The sequence below is a fragment of the Adiantum capillus-veneris genome, chromosome 15, assembly GCF_014529385.1.
Source record: "Adiantum capillus-veneris isolate H3 chromosome 15, ASM1452938v2, whole genome shotgun sequence".
Classification (NCBI taxonomy): Eukaryota; Viridiplantae; Streptophyta; class Polypodiopsida; order Polypodiales; family Pteridaceae; genus Adiantum; species Adiantum capillus-veneris.
Window position 1 is genome coordinate 82,009,962 of NC_140945.1, and position 23,169 is coordinate 82,033,130.

At 41.2% G+C, this 23,169-nt stretch overlaps 1 protein-coding gene across 1 annotated transcript in view; it reads left to right on the plus strand.

Annotated features, from left to right (window-relative positions):
* ELF8 (binding protein) overlaps window positions 1-9,248 on the plus strand; it is a 100,855-nt gene extending 91,607 nt beyond the window's left edge. Inside the window, exons 3-24 of the mRNA XM_086482754.1 lie at window positions 1-140; window positions 225-325; window positions 989-1,042; window positions 1,157-1,273; window positions 1,437-1,500; window positions 1,689-1,903; window positions 2,313-2,397; window positions 3,205-3,305; window positions 3,394-3,486; window positions 5,095-5,163; window positions 5,249-5,341; window positions 5,438-5,707; window positions 5,970-6,050; window positions 6,139-6,297; window positions 6,390-6,485; window positions 6,586-6,687; window positions 6,780-6,887; window positions 6,984-7,208; window positions 7,308-7,574; window positions 7,670-7,741; window positions 7,934-8,185; window positions 8,482-9,248. The exon at window positions 1-140 is cut by the window's left edge and continues 55 nt beyond it. Of these exons, the coding sequence (XP_086338880.1) occupies window positions 1-140; window positions 225-325; window positions 989-1,042; window positions 1,157-1,273; window positions 1,437-1,500; window positions 1,689-1,903; window positions 2,313-2,397; window positions 3,205-3,305; window positions 3,394-3,486; window positions 5,095-5,163; window positions 5,249-5,341; window positions 5,438-5,707; window positions 5,970-6,050; window positions 6,139-6,297; window positions 6,390-6,485; window positions 6,586-6,687; window positions 6,780-6,887; window positions 6,984-7,208; window positions 7,308-7,574; window positions 7,670-7,741; window positions 7,934-8,185; window positions 8,482-8,709 (2,992 nt within the window). The 3' untranslated portion in view covers window positions 8,710-9,248. The remainder of the gene's footprint in view (window positions 141-224; window positions 326-988; window positions 1,043-1,156; window positions 1,274-1,436; window positions 1,501-1,688; window positions 1,904-2,312; window positions 2,398-3,204; window positions 3,306-3,393; window positions 3,487-5,094; window positions 5,164-5,248; window positions 5,342-5,437; window positions 5,708-5,969; window positions 6,051-6,138; window positions 6,298-6,389; window positions 6,486-6,585; window positions 6,688-6,779; window positions 6,888-6,983; window positions 7,209-7,307; window positions 7,575-7,669; window positions 7,742-7,933; window positions 8,186-8,481) is intronic.
* Window positions 9,249-23,169: the final 13,921 nt, after the last annotated feature.

Sequence of the window (23,169 nt, forward strand, 5' to 3'; positions counted from 1 at the left end):
GTTAGGGGCCTATTATAGCAACCTGGGAAAGGTTGAAACAAAGCAACGTGAGAGGGATGAATACTTCATTCGTGCAACACATTACTACAACAAAGCGTCTCGGATTGATCAAGATGAGCCAACCACATTTGTTGGAAAAGGTCAGTTTTTTTTGCTTTAACAGAAACTTACTAAAGAGAAATGTTCACTTTCATGTGGTATCCGAGTGATTGTGCTTGATGCAGGTCAGCTTTTGTTGGCCAAGGGTGATCTTGATCAGTCTTCTGAAGTTTTTAAAATTGTTATTGATGGAAGGCCAGACAATGTTCCTGCTCTTCTTGGTCAGGTGGGTCTGTTAAGATCATTTATACATGTGAATTGGAATGTTTTAAGCCTTCTATCAAAGAAGTTTAACTTGAGGACCAGCTGTCAATAGGGGTTGCAACCAGTGTGTGCATTGCCTCCTTGAGCTTTGTCTTGGAGAGAGCTGTGTGTGAGAGAGAGAGGGAGGATGCAAGTTAGGGGGAGGGGTTGCAGATATCATGGGCCTTCACTACTCCTTGCTTCTTCTTCTTTCCTGTGCTATTCGTCCTCTTGTCGAGGGAACCTTTTTATTGTAGTTATAATTTTAAGGGGGCAATTCATCTAGTACGTTGAACTTTGTGTTGATGTATGCTCGTGTGTGTGTGTGTGTGTGTGTGTTGTGAATTTGGGAGCATATGTTAGTACCTAGTTCTACACCCACTATTAGTGGGGATGTCGTGGTATTTAGTCAATACTATGCATGATGGAGCTGATGGTTATATTTTCTTGTGGGTGACTACCATGGGTCCATACCTTGCACTTTCCTTTATGGGTGAATCTGGGCTTATCCTGGATTCATCTAGGTATATATATGTGAACTAAGCATCTTTTTGCCTGTGATATGATGCTAATATCACGGTTAATTCACCTTCTTGCTGATTCACTGCTAGAAATAAAAGAGGTATTGCCTGTGTTTTTGAAACAGGCATGTGTAGAGTTCAATCGTGGGCGCTTTCAAGAATCTTTGGAGCTCTACAAGGTAAGACAGATTGTCCAGCTGCAGTAAGGCATGGCTTAGTTATTTGCAAATATCATCTAGGGCAGATGCTTCCTTTTAACATCACCGGTTAAACTATTTATGGCTGTGGGGCAGAGAGCATTGCGTGCCCATCCACATTGTCCAGCTGCAGTAAGGCTTGGCTTAGGTATTTGCAGATATCGTCTTGGGCAGATGAAGAAAGCACGCCAAGCATTTGAAAGAGTTTTGCAGGTAAATTAAGCTTCTTAAATTTTCACATACTCTGATCATGCTGATTATTTTTAATTTTTGGGCACGAGAAGATAAAGGATGCCTGGTTTGTGATTACATAAAAGTTGCTTACCTGTTTAACATCCATCTCCTTCTCTTTTGTACCGATTGAATCATATCACAGTTGGATTCTGAGAATGTTGAAGCCTTGGTAGCCTTGGGAGTGATGGATTTGAATACAAATGAAGGTGAGTGCAACAGGAAACACCGACTGTAAGTAAATAAGAAGTTAAGCAGGGAGACTTATTGCTTTTTTCGGTGCTAAATGTGTTTAGTTGTGGACTCAAGTGTTTTTCTTGTATGTTGACCAAGTGTACACATTTCTTTTTCATGGAAAGCTAAAGTTTTTCTTTTGTTTTATTGTGGGACCATGCAGCTGAGGGGGTACGAGAGGGTCTGGAAAAATTGGCAAAGGCTTATGAAATTTATCCGTACTGTGCAATGGCTCTAAATCATCTTGCAAACCATTATTTTTTCACTGGACAACACTTTCTAGTGGAGCAGCTAATGGAAGCGGCCCTTGCAGCAACAGACAACCCAATTCTAAAATCTCATTCGTTTTACAATCTTGCTCGGTCATATCATGCAAAGGTATCATCTCACCTTCTGAAGTTAGCATATGAAGTGGTGGTTATAGCTAGAAAACATGTATGTTGCCTTTGTATACTTCTCCCTTTGTTAATATTTTATTTCCATCCAGTCACACACATATTTGCACAAATGTACAGACGTGTTAAAAGTGTATCTGTAATAAAATTGAGAAGTTCTTAAGTCTAAAGGGTTGCAACTGACATCTTAGCATCAATTAGATTGGCGAATGGAATTACATGATTCAAATGGTATCTCCTGAAATGTTATTGAGCATTACAATTCCTAGGCCAAAACCTTCACTTGCAACTATGGTTGTAACTGAGTGTGGAGTTACCTTGAGCATCTCACATTATTTAAGCATTTCAATAATTTGAATTTTTTTCTGAGTCTATTGGATGTCTGACTGCAGGGGGATTATGAAACAGCAGTTGCCTATTACAGGGCATCAGTAAAGGAGCTCAAGAGCCCTAAGGATTTTATCTTACCCTTATTTGGTCAGTGATAATCTTCATTCATATTGAGTATTGAACCTGATTCTATCTGGTATAAATGCTTGAGATGTGTAACTGTTGTTTCAATTTGGTACAAATTTTATGTAAGTAGAGGTATGAAATGGTAGTGAATATCTTACTCTCATAAGGGATGGACACAAAGCTCGCACTTGGAAGTGCGTGCACATGCTTTTAACATCTTTCTCCAATCAAATGAAGGGAAAACAATTATGTTTATTTCAAAGGCAGATGCCAGATGATTTGATCTGTTATCTGCATTTGATGTTTCAATTGTTGTTTGCACAGTAAAATGTAGAACGAGTTTTATACTACGAAAGCAGCATTGAAATTGTGCATCTTTTTAAAAGAATTGTGCTACGTGCTTTCAACTTCTGTTTTCCAACCGATGGGGAAGTTTTTGTCAATTTCAAATGTCCTCACTGGAATTAAGCCAGACAGTTGGCTGTTCTCATCCCTCACATCAGAGGCACATTACCACAATGGTGAAGCAACTTAAGTCTGAGCACCCAATGCCATAGTTATGTTGACCTCTATGAGTCTTAAAATTCGCTTTCAAAGGCCATACCAGTCCAATGTTCAAAATTTCCCTAAACCTGCCTGCATCACCCAACGACCCTAGCGTCTAGTAAGGAGAGGCCAATTTTAAGTATTTGGGTAGTTATTTTAGAGGGAACAAATCAGAGATCGAACGATAACATCTTAATAGCTAACCTTCGTAGTAGACAATCAGTGAGATATTGTGAATATGCAAATGGTGTGTTTCATTTTACATGCGGGTTCATGCAACAGGTTTAGGACAGGTGCAGCTCAAGCTTAATGATCTAAAAAGTGCTTTATCAAATTTTGAGAAAGTCATGGAAGTTCAGCCTGAAAATGGTGAATGCCTCAAAGTTAGTATTTAGTTTCACTTTTGAAATTTCAGGATGTTGAATGTAAGGTTAATAAATCAGAGTTGATTGTTTGCCTTTATAATCTCAGGCCCTTGGAAACATATATTTTCAACAAGGACATGTCGATAAAGCCTTAGAAAGTTTCAAGAAAGCTACCAGGATTAACCCACATGATGCCGAGGTATCTAACAGGTCAATATCTAGTTTCTTTTAGGAATTGTGTATGCAAGGAAGCCTTGTTGTATTCTGTAAATCATGTTTTACCTGCTGATATTGTGTTACAAGCTGCAAGTTTGGTTTTGTAGTCCTTGCAATTTGTTCACCGAAGGGTTATGATTACTTTTCTGTTTGGATTCGTGAGAGCTGTATGACTGGGTCTAATCTGAGAAAAAGCACTTTGCCTATCCTATCTTTGATTTGAGCATATATTGATACCCAGTTCTATACCACTTTTGGGCACTGACGAAGTCAGAGGGGCATGATGGAGATGATGGTTATATTGTAATGTGGCTGATTGCCATGAGTCTATATCTGTCACTTTCCTTTAAAGGCGAGTCTGGGATTCTCCTGGATTCATCTAGGTGTATGCACGTATATAAGTATGATATTCTTTAATTCTGTGAGGGCCAATCAAAGCTTTGGCTTTCCAATGGAATGCAAAATTGAGCCTTCATTATTTCAGTGGCTGCACTGTGCTTTGTGAAGCATTAGAAAGCAACCCTTTAATGTGACGTTTCGTGGTATAAAAATTGTAAACTGTGGCCAGAGCTGTTATGTCTTGTGTATGGACGTTTAACGATACCAACTTACCAAGGTCTTCGCACGTCACATTAGCATAGAACCTATCCTAAATTTGACAAGTGGGGCCTACAAGCTTTGCATAAACCATCACTCAGAAAGGAATAGATTCATAGCCCATCCTCTGGCAATAGAGAACCTATCCTAAATTTGACAAGTGGGGCCTACAAGCTTGCATAAACCATCACTCAGAAAGGAATAGATTCATAGCCCATCCTCTGGCACCGGCTATGACCTCAACGCAGAAACCCTAACACTAATTCTAGACACCTGGCCCCAAAAGGACTGAAAATTATCTGCTATCTCTGGGATAGCCCAAAAGGAGGTAAAAACTGGCACCCAAAAAACGCCCAGTGCAAAAAAATGTGCCATGTCAGCACTGTGTACTAAGTGCCACATCAGCAGGCGTACGGATGGTCATATGGCTCCACAACTTCATGGCGCGTTTTTCCGGGCTGCCGGACCCATATAGGAAGTCAAGTAGCATCTGGATGGGAAAATGCGGGAGCAGCAATGCTTCGGGAAGATTTATCACAGCGGATGTTTTGGAAGAGTCATGAGTTTTTTTTTTTTCATTTTTTCAGTGGATTTGCAAAAGGGCAATACGAGAAAGCTAGAGCCCCAAAGATACATGCGAGTCATGAACTTATCGGTCCAGATACCATTTTCTGGGAAAAAATAGTGGCTATGAGGAAATATTTTGGACCTGGCTTGAGCGGCTCTGTTTGTTAGTTGTATTTCAAATCTCTCAGATAAATTTTCCAGAGAGGACTGCTCGATCACTTGAAGTGATGTCAGCTTCTCTATTGTTGGCGTCAAGTCATTCCGTTTTCCTTGAGAGAACATATTTTGGTTGCTGGTTGAGCTCTTTTCCAAAGGAGAATTATTTTTTGTGTCAACCTGCTTCTTTTGTCAAGGAATTCGATTCGTACAAATGCTGAATGGTTTCATCTTTTTTTTAATTAATGATCTTGTTGAGCATATGTCTTAGGCATGGATAGAAATGGGAGAGCTTTTAGTGTCGACCGATATAAGTGGAGCACTAGATGCATTCAAAACAGTAAGACTGTTTCTCTCAGGAGTCCTATCAACATAAAGCCTTTTGTTGACCTCACAATCATTCGCTTCTTCTTCCACTGATCCAGGCATTAAATTTCTCAAGGAAAAGCTCCGAAAAAGTATCCACGGAGCTGCTTAACAACATAGGGGTGTTGCACTTTGAGCGGGGTGAGCATGAGGTAAGCATGTTTGGACTGTCTAATTATATAGAGGTTGATTTCATGTTAATGCTAGCACACTTTTTAATCTGACTTTCCTTTTTGTTTGTGCTTAAGCTTGCTCAGCAGGCTTTCAAAGAGGCCTTAGGACAGGGCGTGTGGGTGGATCTTGATTCGATACTACTGAAAAGTCTTGATGTGGATGGGTTTGCGGGCTTTGCTAATGACACGACAAACAACGACTTTTTCTATCGTCTAGAAGATCAGGGACTAGCTCTGGATCTACCTGCTGGGAAAGTAACGATCTTGTTTAATCAAGCTAGGCTTTATGAGCAGACTCATGAGCTAGAGAAAGCTGCTTTTCTGTACAAACTAATACTGTACAAGGTAATCCTTCGCATGCGATTACAAAGAAGTCTGAAACAGAAATTGTTGCTTAGCATCATGAGAATTTTTCTGTTTTTCTCATTATTATAACCATATGCATCACATGTGATTTGAACACATCAACATGTCCATGTTTTTGCGAAAGCACTTACCATACGACCGTGTGTGCAAAGTATTGCTTTTATCTGTCATAAATAGGAAGGGTACCTGATTTGTTAAGAATTGAGGTTGTGTGTTAATAAGGAGACTTGCATGTGCTCAGTGTCCGAATTATGTGGATGCTTGTCTTCGACTGGCTGCCATTGGTCAAGCAAATAACAACATGGCTGCTTGCACCGAAATGGTATGTGTTTGCGCAATTGAGTAGCATGGATATTGTGGGTCTCTGTGTGGGTTTGTGTCAGCTTGTAACAAGATTTTTCTTTGAGCAGATAAATGAAGCATTAAGGCTGGAAGAGAATAATGTGGATGCTCTCTCTTTTCGGGGAAATGTTGAGCTGAAGGCAGATGACTGGCTGAAGGCAAAAGAAACGTTCAAGGCTGTTCAGCAGTTAACAGATGGAAAAGATGCATATTCACTTCTTGCTCTAGTATGATTTTTTTTTTTTTTTTGGGTTTAGTTGCTCATGACAGGCATAATTTTTTGATGCAAAATGATGTCATTTGCATGTATGCTTCCCAGGGAAACTGGAATTATTATGCAGCTGGGCGTGGTGAAAAGAGGGACTCGAAACTGGAAGCAACTCATTTGGAAAAGGCTAGGGAACTTTTTACGAAGGTATTGTCTTCAAATTTTTGATTCAGGTCAACAGATGCCTTGTTTGTGCTTGCATTGCAAAAGACCTGAAAAAAGTAATGGGGCAATTTGTTGGTGGAAGGTATTATCCCAAAATCCAAGCAATATGTATGCGGCAAACGGTATTGGCATGGTTTTGGCAGAAAAAGGTCAATTTGACATGGCCAAGGAGATATTCACACAAGTTAGTGTTTTGCAATAGATCCCATAACTTGCCTGTTTGAATTTGGAGTGATTTTATTTGCTGTGGTTCTTGCTTAAACTGTCATCTTGTAGGTGCAAGAGGCAGCAGCAGGAAACATAACTGTTGAAATACCAGATGTATGGGTTAATTTGGCACATGTGTACTTGGGCCAAGGGCAATTTGGATTGGCAGTCAAGATGGTAAGCATTTTCCCTACCCTCTGGTTTTTGCGAGTACTGCAATGCTTTATTCACTGTTTTGATTCGAGGTTTACTCAACTCTGGTTCATTTTGCAGTACCAGAACTGTCTAAGGAAGTTCTATCATAATACAGATTCACAGATCCTTCTTTATCTCGCTCGCACGTACTATGAGGCAGAGCAATGGCAAGATTGCAAGTGTTCCCTCTTGCGAGCAATTCATCTGGCCCCATCTAATTATATGCTTCGATTTGATGCTGCCATTGCCATGCAGAAGTTTTCCACTGCAACTCTTCAGAAGGCTAAACGCTCTGCTGATGAGGTTCACAATCTTTAGCTCATCTAGTCTTAATTGATATAAAGCTTGTTGCAAAGAAGAAAGAATTTTTTTCACGTCCTTCTCCCTCAATGGGTCTTTCAGGTCCGTCAATCAGTGTCAGAGTTGAAGAATGCCCTCCGCCTTTTCAGTCAATTGTCTGGAATGACTGGGCATCATTCTCATGGCTTTGATGGGAAGAAAATTGAAATGCATGTGGAGTATTGCAAGCACCTGCTTGATGCTGCGAAGGTTCATTTGGAGGCTGCTGAAAGGGAGGAGCAGCAAACTAAGCAAAAGCAAGAGGTGGCACGAAAGCATGCAATGGCAGAAGAAGCAAAGAGAAAAGCGGAGGAAGAACGGAAGATTGAAGTACGCACTTGATAGACCTGATTCAACTGCTGCGTGCTCTGTAAATAGATGTGATTCCTGTGCTTATTCGCTTTGGTTTGTGGCTTTTTCCTCAGATGGAGAGGAGGAAGCAAGAAGAGGAGATTCGGAGAGTTTTGGAGGAGCAGGAGAATTTTGAGCGCTTGAAGGTTAAAATCTCTGCTAGTGTTCACTATCTGGTTTATGTCAAGCACAGAAAACTTAAGCTTGCGTACATAATTGCTCTAAAATCTCCTTTGTACAAACATCTAGGATTTTTTCTGAGGGCAGAGTACTTGTTTCAAGATCTTTTGCAATGTTTATTGTGTTCGGAGGAACGTTTTAATTCGTGTGTACTTCAGGAAACGTGGCGATTAAAAAGCAGAGATAAGTTTCAAATTGATGAAAATGAAGAAGATGGAGGGACAGAAAAAAAGAAGGACAAAAAGAAGAGGAAAAGAGAGAAAAAGCAGAAAGCTCAAAGAGACCAGGAACTTGAAGAGGAAGAAGACTTTGTGCATGAGTCATCTGATGATGAGAATGCTGGTGCGCAAAACACGCTTGCTGCTGCTGGACTGGAAGATTCGGATGACGAGGAGAGAAACAATGACACGGTATGACTCTTTGTGCACATTGACAGATGCTATCCTTAATACGGTCTTAGTTTCATAAATCATTGGCTTTTATGAGAATCTTTAGGTTTTGTATCATAAAAAGGGGTGCTGTTTCTTAATGGGGTGCTATGAGCTGTGGCCTGTGGGGTATCAAAGTTTAGAGGTTTGCGTCAGAATTATAATGTTCAAGGTCAAGAAAAAGTGTGCTTTAGCCTATACTCTTAGTATGTTCAAAGCTCTTGGCAATACATCTAACAGTATCCTCCTCTAAAAGAACTCATTTGTGTTCTGTGTAGGCTATTGAAGGTACACCTGCCAAGAAATCGAGAAAGCGACAGGCTTTGTCAGAGTCAGAGGAAGATGCACCAGCTGCCCAGTCAGATTCCGGCAAGGTGCCTGGTGGTGCAGAAGAAGAGTTTGAAGGCAGTGATGGAGAGATTGGCGAGAGTGGGCCTCAGGAAACGTATAGCAGTGACAATGAGGCGGACGGGAAAAAAGTAGGTTTTGACTCGGACAGTGAGTAAGCGGACGGTGATGGGGAAACATTCTAGCAGACTGAGTAGTACACTACACAGAGGTGGAGGATATAGCGGAGCACTTAAAATGGAAAACCATTCGTGCTGCAGCACTCTGAGCTGATGTTGCGGAGAGCAAGGGTGATCTTTTGAAGTCTTGGCGTCGATGCATGTTACTGATACAACTCACTGTCATTGTCGTCAATTACAATGGCGAAGCCATTAGTTGTTCTTGTACTTCGAGGAAAGCTTTTGATAGTGATGCCTCAATTACAGACAGTACTAGCATATATACACAACTTTGCAGAGAGCAGGCCTTACCAATAGATGTCTACCTGCTGCTGCAAATTAAAAGTGCTTAACCTAGTCAATTGTCAATACAACCCACTTGTCCTATACTTTGTGCCATGCCATTACAGCCTCCAGATATTGTTATCCATTTTCACCCCTAAACAAACCAGCATGCTCGGGGTCAAGCATTGCTTGTATGATTGACATGGTTATCCCTTTTGAAACAAGTATTTATAAGTGTCATTTTCCTTGGCTCCTTTTATTGTATAATGATAACTTTTATTGTATAGTGCTCTCTTTGTGACTTTGTAGACCGTGATTTCCTTCTTCCTTCATCTTCATTCCCATGCTCTTGTCTATTCCTCATCATTTTCATCATACTCCCCCAATCTCCGAAGTACATAAATCTAAACGAGGTCTTACTTCTATTGGAACCATGCCACATAAGAGAAGAAAATAAGTCCCTTTTCAATACCATAACCAAAGCAATCATAGAAGTCTCGTTGTATCACATGTTTAAGCATTAGGAGCATTAGCCTCTCCGAAGTAGCAACTCCAATCTCTTGTACATAGTTTATTGTACATGGCTTGTTTTTGGCACATAATTTGTATGATGTATTTAGATTGTTTTGTGAAGTTACATTCGAGGATAGTTGTGGGGACAAGTGTCTTGTGAGGACAAGGCCCAGCTAGGAGCCACATGTACGACATGCATAGCAAGGGGTCCCGGTAGTTGGGATCTATTTTAGGGAGTAGGATGGGCATAATAGATCGGCATGCAAGTACCCGGGTCTTTCACTGGTATCAGAGCCATTTGAATCTAGGGGAGGAGGGTTGTGGACAAGGTTGCATGGCTTTGTTCTCTTCTCCCATGCCTATGACCCCCATAGCGTGAGCAGGCCCCCTTGCACACACAAAGCTTGAGGGTGAACCTACACAGAGGGGCATGCAGGTTGCTGTGAGTTTTCCCTCTTTCTCTTTGTGTGTCATCTGCACGTTGGCAACGCCATGTCTTGAGCTTCATTTCACATATTTTTTTGGGGGCAAGGCTAAGAATGGACTCCCTATTTTTGGCACCTTACCCTAGTGAGGGCAGAGCCCCATGGTGAGCTAGGCATGCATGCAAGACGACAATAAGTAGTCTCAAGACATCATGCAAGGGCCTAGGCAAGAAAGGGTGAGCCACACTCTCGGCTGGATATGCATGTAGGGGCCGTGGCGGCACACTCCCTTGGTATGTGCGGCCATGCAAGGGCACATGGTAGAAAATTCAAGCCAGGAATACTTCCAAGCGAAGGAAGCACTCAAGGTTTTTGGAAACCGGACATGTAGAGATCAAGTTCGGGAATTCAAGCAAGAACAAAAACTGCTGAAAGAGGCCATGGCGAGCCGGTAGGTAACATCGCAAAATTTTAAAGTTTTTTTTTTTAAATTTTAATTTCTAAGTTTTCTTCTTCCAGATTTGTAAAGCTTGGATCAAGTGGGTAGAGAAGGTGGACAAGAAACATTCGAAGCCGATTTTTAGGCATCCAAAGTCTAATACGGAGTCTTTCGGTCGAAGTGGTCAACAGTTTGTTTATGCGACATCTGTTTGTATGTTCGTACCAATGTTCAGTGTTAGAAAAAACCCGGGGTCCAGTGTATTTAAATGGCTGAAATCCTAAAATCCCGGTTAGATTTTGAGCTTGCCTTGAAGAAAACCGGGCAATTTTCACAAGTTTTAGTGTAATTACCGGCAAAAGCTTCAAATTTCGACCTAAAAACCAGGAGAATTTCAAGTTTGCCCTTATTTTCTTCGGTTAGGAAAAATGTTTTTTTTCTAGCCCTGCCAATGTTCTTGCACTAAGATTGTCCATGGCAAAGTTATTCTTCATTTTAAACCATGGGCACTATAGTAAGACTATTAAAACCCCTTCGATTTTTAGGAATAATAATTTTGCATAACTTACGATGATCCGTACCATTCTTGCATTCAGTTAAAGTGGATGATAAAATTATCCTAAGAACATTCCAACCAAAATGGTTGCTAAGATTATCCTACAGAGAGGATAGAGTCTTTGGACGATAAGATTATCCTATATGTTGTTGTACATAAAGCAATGTAAAGACTATGGCCGGAATAGTAGAAACAAGGATTACGGTGATGCACGTTTATGTCCTTTTAGTTCCATGGACCACTTGGTCGAGGTAAATATATGGTATAATCTCTCTTTCATGATAGGCATTAGGTTTTAATTCTGCTCCATTTTTTAAAGATGCACTTTTAAGAGTGAGAAAAGGAGTGCAGGTACACTCACCTCACCATAAGACAGATGCATATTCTTGGAAGACTTCCTCCAACAAGCCCTTTCATGGTAGGGTGAGAAAGGAGTGCAAGTACACTCATCTTGCCATCATACGGGTGAATCCTCTTAAAAGAATTCATCGTTCTCTTTGTTGGCATGTGTTGATCCTCGTCAGTCTCACAAGGTGAACTTGATCCTTATCATGACAAGAGTGGATAATATAAATAGGAACTCAGGGAGTTCTATTTAGCCAAGGTGTGGAGCAAACTTTGTAAGGGTCGCTCTCACTTCTGGCATAGAGTGTTATGAAGATCCTCAACACCCAAGTACTTTTAGTAGTTGACAAATGTTTAATTTATGGACATCACTATATGAAACATATTCCACATGGAGAATATGAGTTCTCTTGAACTATGACATTGGTGTTGGTATTTCAGTATGTGTCACAACATGGCCTAAGGTGTTAGTCAATTCCATTAAAAAAAGACCACTTAAAGCACAGAGTATGGGGAAAATTTACAGCGGCAAAAAAGCGGCAAAAAATTGTCAGGTACTAAGTAAAGCGTGTTAAAGTAACAAGTTATGCTTACTTTTGTTTAAGAAACAAGTAGCAACCTTAACAAATGGTTGCTTTAAGTGAAAATTAAGCTGCATATATAAAACAATGTAGCATTACTTTTGATGGGTACATAGCTTACTCGCGTCAATTTAATGATTGAATTAACAGGGCTATTCGTGTAAGACGTTTACAGGCTTCAAGGCATAACTTGTAACAAGTATATAGACATTCAAAAAGGGATATTCACACCAAAAAGGTCCATTCCAAGCTTGGGAAATTCTACAAGCATACGTGCTTTGAGGGTATGTTATGAGTAAAAATGCTTGCCAATGTGCTATGAGCCTAAGCAAGCAAGAAACAAAAGGACCTGATTTTCCTTTCATTTATACATAGATCACTCCATGTGATGACTTTAGTTCTAGAAGTTTTTTTTCAACAGATCAAGGACTTTGTACACAAGTATGCGGAGATGTTAATGTTGAAAGGTTTGACGTGCAAGTTAATAGAAAAAAGTTGCTGAGGAAAAATTGTTGTCACTTTCATGGAAGGTGAGCGACTATTTCACGAGTACAAGACAAGTTAAGAAGTTTATTTCCAAGTTGTCTCCTCATTATTGCGGGTCATTTCAAATACTCAAAGGGAATCGATACAATAGTTTGCAATAGAAGTAGTTGATGTAAGTCGTTTACAACAAGAGGACAACCTCAGGACTAAATAACACATAGTATTAAAAGAGGGGGGGGGGGGGGGGGGAAGGAAGGGTTTAAGGGGTTCGGGGGCAGAGAAGTGCGCGCACGAAATTTGGAGAGGTTGCAGCTGTGGATGGGCACTTAAAAATTAAACCCGGCCACAGATTAAACTTGGCCACAGATTAAACCCGGGCAGCACCTATGTTTTAATAATAAAACCCCAAAAACCCGGGCCATGGGTACAATATGTGCGCGCGGGTGGGATGGTTACCCCATGCGTCACAATCTGGGCGACGAGGCCTTGGGTTCAAATCGAGTCGCCGCCCGGGTTCCTTTTCGCGTTGACTTGCCGCGCGTTCGGGTTTAATCTACCTCGGGCTCCCCGCATCCACTTCCGCGCCGTCGATCCCCTTTACCCCCCCTCTTTAATGTTATGTGTCACTTAGTGTCGTGGAGAGGACAATGTTGTTCATCTAGAGTATATTTGTTGACTTCATTGAACCCCCTAGTTAACTGTTTGAACCTGTACATACGTGGCATCATTTTTGCCATCATATTTTCATAGAGTAGAATGCTACACCCCATGAGGGTATCACCTTGAAAAACATATGTGTTTTTACACAAATGGTTTTCACTTTTGTTTGAGGACGATAAATTTTCTTTAAGAAGGGGGGGGGGGGGGGGGGGGTTAATGTCAAGACAAGGGTCCAGTGAGAGAAAGGGCCAATGAGGGGGCAAGGTCCGTTTAGGAGCTAGTGGCTAAGAGCCACATGTATGGTGTGCATGGCAAGGGGTCCTAGTAGTTAGGCCTAGGAGGCTCTATTTAAGGGACTAGGATGGCCGGATATTGGCATGCCAATTTGTTAAGACAAAGTTCCTATGAGGGAAAGGCCCAACAAGGAGCTAGTGGCTAAGAGCCACACGTATGGCATGCATGGCAAGGGGTTCCGATAATTGGGCCTCTGAGGCTCTACCTATTAAGGGTAGAATGGGCATGCCAATACCCATAATGTGTTAATAGTAGGACTCCTATGTTCACAAAAAAATCATATCCCTCAAGAGATGAGAACTAGCAGCTAGTAGAACTTGTTAATGCATTCTTGGTGTCATCCATGTGTCTTCGGGTTCCTAGACTAGTATTTTCTTTATGTGAATTTTTTAGGTTTCCTCACCTGGCAATGGGGGATCAAACACTACCATATTTTAGGACAAGAGAGGGGTATTACCAAGTTCAAATAAGATGTTGAATGATAGTGTTTGAAGCCCAATACTACAAGTAAACATAGTGAGATGACTATGTATGTGGCTTTGATTGTGTTTATGTGCTTTTTATTCATTTGTTACAAATGAGGATCTCAGAAATCATGTTAGTAGAAAAGTGCTTGGAAATGTAAAGCATCCTATAGCTTGTGAATGAAGGGTGGAAATATAAAAGCAGAAAATGTAATACATTGCCAAATGCAACCAAATTTTATTACTTGCAAGTACACACTGTCCCCCCAAAATTCCATCATGGCATTATTTGGATTCACCAATATAGTGTTATGTCAATGGAAAGTTGGTCTTATTGGATGAGGGTATGGAAGATTTTGCTACACTTTATGCGAGATATTGATGTATGGTTGCACTGAGGACTTCTTTAGCATGAGCAATGGTGGTGTAAAGTTGTGTATCTACATCATCTCCATCAACAACCATGTTCTCTTCATCATCATACCTTGCTCTAGATAGCATATCTTCCATTGGATTATCCTTACTTGTTGCAATATGAATAAACTCGGGATTCAATGAATTTATGTAGGCAATTCATCATAACATATTAATGTCACGAGTTGAACAATTTGATATCATACTAAGGACGGGTAAAGATTCCATTTCCACAATCACTGTTTTCCTTATCAAGTACTTCTTTTCATACATTTATTCTATAACAACTCCCCACAATTCCCTTTTTACTTGTGCATAATTGCATTGGCAAGAACTCAAAACCTTAGCCTCAAATCTCACCTCATATCTATTTCCTTCTTCATCATCTCGTCCTCCTATAGGACTTATTTCTATTGTTAAAACCACATGTCTTCCACATGCATAGTCTACCTTCCTCAAGGTTGGTGATGAAATAAGTAACATCTTAAATTTTTCATGGATTTTGTATGCTCTTCTTTCCATTTAGACTTTTGATTCTCTCTTAGTAACAACGGACACATGTGCATAATGTGGTATCCAAATAACATAGAAGACGCGTGCACCCAAAAATCTTTGCACTTAAATTATTGTTGTACATGTTTCTTTCATGTTTTTTATTGCATCCACCTTTGTTGTACAAGGTCTACCCATGTTTATCTTCTCATTGAGTAACTCTATTTGCTTTGCAAATGTGCTTTTGGGACCAGAATTGGACGTAGATTCCAAGGTACATGAGAGATAGTGAAGATCACCATAGAGTCTATTTCTTTCCTAATGATAGAAAACCAGCTCACAAAACTAGAGCCAGTAACCATTAATGTTATACTGACTTGAAAATCACATTTTGAATCTTCAGAGGGGGAAAGAAAGACCATCCAGACGTTGTGAGCGGGATGGAAACACACACACGCCTCTATGATCACCTGACACACTCTTGGAATAACACACACACACACACACACACACACACACACACACACACACACACACACACACACACATTATGGGGCACCACTCGGCTTACACAACCCACCTGGCCGAAATAAGAAACACACAGATAGAGTGAGAAGAGAGGATTTCCCACTTGCCCACTCAACACTCACACATACACACTCACACACACACACTATCAATTCAGCTCAAAGGAGGCAAAGTGCTATTTTTTAGACTCAATGAAGCTCAGCCCAACACCAATGGGGAAAATAGTTTACACAGTATTGAGGAAATACACCAGATACAACCACAAAGTTAAGCTGAGGCTTCACTCACTAGAGAAGATTACACAAAAAAACAACTCAAAATATGTGAATAATTTGGCAAATGGACAGTGCCATTGCGTCCAGAATGGTAAAAAACCCCACCCTACAATGTCACAGTGCTCAAATCCGACCTCGGATGAGCTGCTTAGGGCCAAAAAATACTCCAAAATGAGCAAAAATTGAGCTGCGGGTATTGCTTCTCTTCTCTACATTTTTTCTGGTCTCTCTCTCAGGTTTTTCAGTTCCCACACTTAGCTTTATTACTTGGGCACCTTTGGTCTTTTAGTTGACCTCAAACGGACCCCGAACAGGCCAAAAAGTGGCCTCGCAGTGCATAGTATCCATCCGCACACCTGGCACTCAACTTTTTTCAATAATGCATCCCTCAACCACATGAAGTGGCTCCCAAATAAAATTTCCATGATGAAATTTTTGCATAATTATTACAAGAAAACACCCACGTTCTGTCCGTACTTATCCATGTGCAAGTATTGACCATATTCGTCCTCCTGACGCCACTAGATGCCATCTGACGCACCTGCTTACCTCATGGTGTGGGCCCGCTGATAGCTTCCTCAAGAAGTTTTACGCGCTACCAACTCCTCATTATTATAGAAAAAACACACTAGTACTGGTGACAATGAAAATCGATGGACTATGTACATGCTGTCCTACCTGTACACATGTGGGCCCCACGTAACCACTTGGCTTTGAAGAATGGGTAATTCTTTATTTTATGCACCATGCATGTGTATATACATATGCGCAATCCCTTGCTCCAAAAAACTCCTAACATAGTTTGCCCATCCCCTAGCCTGCTAGATCATTCATGATCAGCAGCAGCAAAAAGAGATATGAGATTCGCCACGTCACAAGTCTCCTCATTCCTCACCAACATTACTTGCTCCACAGACAACTCATCTTGCTCCACCATCATTAACCTAGCACGATATAATTTAAGACGCGATCCATTTACCCTTGACTTATGTAGGATTCCACCCAGGTTAGCCAGCTGATATGTACCATTTGGGAACCACTCGACCACCTTAAAAGGGCCTTCTACTTAACTTGAAACTTCTTTTAGAAGGTGTTGTCCAGCTTACTATTGTAGTGCAAAACCAAGTCATGCTTCTTGATACCCTTACGTTTGACCTTTTCATTTATCTTTGCCAAAGCCTTATCCTGCATTTGCCCATAATGTTCCAATGCACTCATCCTATCCATCTGAACCTCTTGTAAGTGTAAGAGCCTCTCTTTGAATGCATCAGTGGAATGCCCAAGCAACTTTTCTAACATCTTTACTGCAGGCAACTCTACCTCCACAGGCAATAGTGCTTCATTTCCATATACTAAGTGAAATGGAGTAAACCCTGTACCTGTCTTCACCGAAGTACGGTAAGCCCATAATGCACTAGGCAATTCCAAATCCCAATTCTTTCCTTGGTGCTCTATCACTTTCGAAAGAATTTGTACCAACTCACCATTGGATCTTTCATTTAAACCATTACATTGTGGATAATAAGGAGTGGTATACTGGTGCCTAATCTTCATCTTCTCGCATACGAAGTCTAATAGTTTAGCTCTAAATACTGGCCCCTTATCCGAAAGTAGCTCCCATAGCACCCCAAACTTGCAACATATTTCATCACACACAAATTTTGCCACATCCTTTGCAGTGATTTGTTTTACTGCTATAGCCTCTGCCCATCTACGAGAGATAGTCCAATGCAGTCAAAATATAGCTTTTGTCCCTGCTTGTGATAGGTAATGGGCCTATTGCATCAATCCCCCACGTTTCAAACACATCAAACGCCATAATGGTTTTTCGTAGCTCTGGCTTCAACACCCTCTTCCCAAATGCTTGACACCTATTGCAAGACCTACACCAATGGTGAACATCCCTTGTGCAAACTAGGCCATACATACCCCTCTTGCAAGATCTTATACAAGGTGATCTTTAGAGAAAAATGTCCGCCACATGCGCCTTCATGATTCTCTTACAACACTCTATAAAGATCCTCCCGCCAAGGCACACATCTCACCACGAGATCAACCCCTTTCATGTATAAGACATCCCCAATCAATTTGCACCTGGAGGCTCTATGCACAAAACCATACTTCTTAGACTTCTGAATGTCCTTTGGGATGATTCCTGTTAGTAAAAACTCATCTTCTTCAGCCAAACTTTCTTGGCCATGATAAAGAGGTAAATTGGTCCTCAACACAAATAGCTCTCCAATCATGCTTTGAGCTGCCTCATGTGCCTCTCCATTGAGAGCATGTTCAATGTGTTTGATGCTCCATGCTTCGAACGTTTTTAACAAGCCTTTAATTCTGAAACACATTTCCTTCAATGAGGTGTTCTTGCTCTTACACACACCCAACACATGCTTCACAACTAACAAGGCATCACCTTTTATGCTCAACCTTCTAAACCCATGCTTCAAACAAATGTGTAATCCGGCTTCCAAAGTAGCATATTCAGCCTCTTTGTTACTATGTGCATCCAATTTGAACCCTCTCTTGCATACTAGCTTCCTCTCTGGATCATAAAGTGCTATACCCCCTGAAGCCGCATCATGGCTCTTTCTGTATGAGCCATCAAAGAACAACACATGTGCATTGCTGATCTGTGGCACTTCTTCAACTACCTTTCTCACCACCTCTTCCTTAACAAGAAGGGGATTCTCCTTGTAAGTCAACAAATCAGCTAGGGTAGCTCTTGTACTGTCTTTCACTAAAAAAGAGAACTCAAACTCTTGCAGCTCAATTACCCATTTCTTGACTAAATTTGACATGTTAGTGCCATTAATTAACTGTGGCAAAAAGGTGTAACTCGTCAACAAAACAAAAGGTCGTGGTAGCAAGTAATGACGAAATCGATGATAAGCAAATATTACACTGGCCATCACTAGCTCTACTTCCGAGAATTTTCTCTCTGCTACCAACTTCACTCGGCTTGCACAATACACTGGCCTCATATAAAGGCTGCCCTTCCCCTTTTGCAATAGGCATGGCTCCAATGGCATCATCCCCTACTGATGGATTTACATAAAATGCTTGCTCCCAATCAGGAGCCTGCATGGCTGACAACCCCCCTAACACCTCTTTCACCTCTTGAAACACTTCTTCACACTTGTCATCCCATTGCAATGGGTCATGCTTTGCCACTTGTTGTAATGGATAAAGGAGCTGCGAAGACAATGGAATAAACCGCACCATGTACTTCAATTTGTGTATAAAGGTTGCCAATTGCTTTGTACTCGTAGGTGATGGAAGAAGAATAATAGACTTAACCTTGTCTGGATCAGCCTCAATGCCATTTTCTGACTCCATATGGCCCAATAACTTCACCCTTGGTTGTGCTAAATGAAATTTCTTTGGATTTAGTTGTCCTCCACATTCATCATATCGAGCCAATACCATCTGCAGCTTCTCATGTGTTCAACCCTACTGTTGTAGACACAGAAGTCGTTCATAAAAGCTTTAACACAACTACCAATGAATGGTGCCAATACCCAATTTTCTCTCTCTTGATAGAAAGATGGTCCATTTGACAACCCAAATGGCAATACAGTATAGCAATAACAGTCCCATGGCGTAATGAAAGTTGTCTTTATTCGGTTTTTAAGAGAAAATTCAATTGAAAATAGACTGAAAAACCATCACACACACTGTACCTCTGATAACCTCCACTGAATCCAAGATTTGATCAATGAATGAAAGAGGATATGGGTTCTTCTTAGTGACTGCATTTAAGGGTTTAAAATCTACACAAACTCTCCCTTTTCCATCCTTCTTTGGACTCACTACTACTGGACTCACCCATTCTATGGTCTCCACAGGGACTATGAACCCTGTTAGGTTTAATGGCCATGTGGCCAACCGCCCATCACTAACTTCCGCTAACCCTAAGTGTACAACTATACACTTGTGTGAGCCACTAACACTAAGTACAATGTGTATTGTGCCTTAGTGCATAAGATAAGAGAAGAAAGAAAGGGGGCATACAGTACGTTGGCGCTCCCCCTTCAACCTGTGTGTAGCTATGGTGATGTGTGTGTGAGTGTGTGCATGCGTATTCTTCTTCCGTTGTGCTCCCAGCTCCTCCCCATCATCTGGTATCAGAGCGGTTTCATTCCCGAAATCGTTTCCGCACGCGCGTGCACTTTTAAGAGTGCAAACAGGATTCCGATTTCGCCATTGGCAAGTTCAGCTTCCCGAGAGCGTTTCCATCAGGTGTCCTATGGTTTTACCCCCCTTTCGGAGCCATTTGAGCCATCAGAAACCCCATTCAAGCTACGGTTCAGGAGCTGAAATTTTCAGCCCTCTTGTGGTAGTTTGTGCTGCAGTGCTTCCATAGCCAGTTATAGGTACCTTTGTTGCAGTCTCTTCCATCTACGAGAGCCCACGACTCATTCGGGAGTGTGTAACCTCTTTCGGAGTGGCCTCATACACACACATAGAGTGGGAGCTTGACAACATTGTCTTCTTCGACTACAGGTATAGGTAGAGGTACAGGCTACAGGTTTCAGTGCTTGCGATATTATGGTTCTAGTGGGAGCAGTTGTTTATGCGTATGCATATGTTGACACTTTTGACAGTGTTTGAGCTCTTTTGAGAGTGGATTGACTCCCCGCAGGGATGTTTAGTTGCAGGCACATGCTTTTGACGCCTGTTTGAGCGTCTTGACAGAGTTGTACGTCTTTGTGGATACTGCCATTGTACGATTTTGTGGAGCCATCTTTTGGCTAGTACGACAGTCCCTGCCATTTCTGAGACTTGGTCCGGAAGTAGCCATTTCTGAGACTTGGCTATACGTTTTTTCTGCATAACATACGTTGTTGAGGGTCGATAGCGTGAGGTTTTCATTGAGCTGGGGTATTCTCAAATGTGGAGATACCTTCGGTGATACAGGTAGCTAGAGCATCCCTTACGAGGCCTCGCCATAGGATATGTATAGAGTGGTATAGGTGCTTTTGACGCCGAGTTGGTGGTCTATGGTCAGTTTGACTGTTTATGTGCCTCAATTGGTTTCTATACAGTGTGCTTTTGAGAGGCATTGCTCTCTTTTATGCTTTGTGAGTGACATACTTGGTCATTTTGTCTCGTATTTTGGTTGACATAGTCCCAAATACAAAGGAGACTCTGCTGAAATTTTCTCAGAATCTTTTGGTAGTTTTGTCACCATGTCTACTAGCAAAGACCGTGACATTTATGACATAAAAAGGTTTGATGGCACTAATTTTCAGCTTTGGAAGAATCAGATGCAAGATATGCTTGCCCAAAAGAAATAGAAATTGCCTATTATTTATGCGACACGGACTGAAGAGATGAATTTGACTCAGTTTCAGTGGGAGGAGCTTGATGAGCTATGCAGATCTACTATTAGATTGCACCTTGCTGAGTCAGTGTACTTTTCAGTGCTAGAATGTGAATCTGCCTATGCTTTATGGCAAAATTTATGCAACACTTATGAGAAGGATACGGCAAGTAATAAGGTTTTCATGATGCGAAAACTGTTTAACCTTCACATGAAGGAGTCAGCCAGTGTTGCTAGTCATATTAATGACTTTGATTCTCTATTTGCCCAGATTCGTGCACAACGGATCAATATTGATGACGAGATGAAAGCAATCTTCTTACTTTGTTTGTTGCCACCCTCATGGGATATATTTTGTACAAATGTCAGTAACTCTGCTCCTAATGGTACGCTAGTGAACATTGATTTCACTAGTTCTCTTTTGTCAAAGGAAATGCGTCACAAGGCTATGGATAGCTCGTATCATGGCGAAGCTCATTATGTGCAAAAGAATGGAAAACAACGTAAAGGTCGTTCTTGGAATCGTGAATCCAAGAAAGAGGGCAATAGAGATGCTTCAAAGGGTAGATCAAAGTCTCCTGGTCATCGCAATGTTCAATGTCATTATTGTGATAAGTTTGGTCACATAAAGAAGGATTGTTATGCTTGGAAGCGTGACAAAGGTAAAGGCAAAGGCAAAGACAATGATGATAAAGAGGAGAAACCAAAGAGTTTGGTTAAGATTGAAGAACTGAACATAGTTCAAGATGATTGTGATGCACAAGACATCAATATGTTGACTGAAAATAATGATGTATTTTATGATGCACAAGAAACTCTATCTTTGCAGAGTTCTATGCCAGCACAGCTACTTGTTAGTGGTGAAGTGTCCCATACATGGATTCTTGATTCGGGCGCTTCGTTGCATGTCACACCTCATAGGCATTGGTTTACTACATATGAGGAAACCATTGGCACTGTTACGCTAGGTGACAGCTACTCATGTGACATTGTGGGCATAGGTGATATTGCTATGGTTATGGAAAATGGCGTGAGGTTTACCATACATAATGTGTGTCATGTTCCAGCTTTGACACGAAATTTGATTTCGGTTGAACGTCTTGATGACTTGGGTTACAAAGTCACTTTTCTGGGTTACAAAGTCACTTTTCATCAGCAGTCTTGGAATATTGCGAAAGGTCATCTTATTTTAGCCCATGGTTCTAAAGTTGGTACACTTTATCCTCTTTATGTATCTGACAAGAACATTGTTCTTTCTGTAACCAAGCTACCAACTGTTGCTTTGTGGCATAGCCGGTTAGGTCATATGTCAAAGAAGGGAATGGAAACTCTTTCTCGTTTGGGCTACTTACCGTCTTTATCATTTTTTGATTTTCCCTTTTGTGAACACTGTCAATATGGTAAGCAAACACGAGCACATCGTACACAGTCTTTTGACAAAGAAAGAAAGCACTTAGAGCTTGTGCATAGTGATTTATGTGGGCCTATGCCGATGCAACACTCATTGCCGATGTCTTATTATGTTACATTCATTGACGATGCAACACGACATGTTTGGGTTTATGCCATGAAGTCTAAAGATGAGACTTTTTCTTGTTTCAAAAAGTTCTTATCTAGTGTGGAAACTCCGTCTGAACATAAGTTGAAAGATTTACGCTCAGACAATGGTGGAGAATATGTCTCCAAAGAGTTTGCAGACTTCTGTTCAAGTAGGGGAATTAAGCGCGAGTTTACAGCTCCTTATACCCCTGCACAAAATGGTGATGCCGAACGAATGAATAGGACCATCCAAGAGAGGATTATGTCTATGCTATCGCAGGCTAATTTACCGCAAGCGTTTTGGGCTGAAGCATTATACACTGGTGTGTATTTGATCAATAGATCACCACATGCTTCATTACAGTTTCGTGTACCTTTGGAGTTATGGTCAGGACATAAGTTGTCTTATGAAAAACTCCGTACATTTGGCTGCGAAGCTTATGCACATGTACCCAAGGAGTTGCGTGCTAAGCTTGACCCTAAGTCCAGGAAATGCATCTTTATTGGCTATGGTATAGATGGTCAATTTGGCTATCGTTTATGGGATCCGGAAAGTCGATCAGTAATCCGTAGCAGTGATGTTGTCTTCAATGAGACCAAGATGCATAGGTAGCCAACGAAAGAGGTTGAATTCAGGAAAGGGACGTTTTTCGATGTATCACCTCCTGTACAGATAGCTCCAGAGCCAATTACTACACAGGCTAGTACAAGCTCTGATCAGCCGAGGAGATCTCAAAGAGTCTCACATCCACCAGAACGGTTTGTTCCAGGTGTGGACTTTGTGTTGCTGACAGATAGTGGTGAGCCTTCTTGTTACAAAGAGGCTATGCTAGCCAAT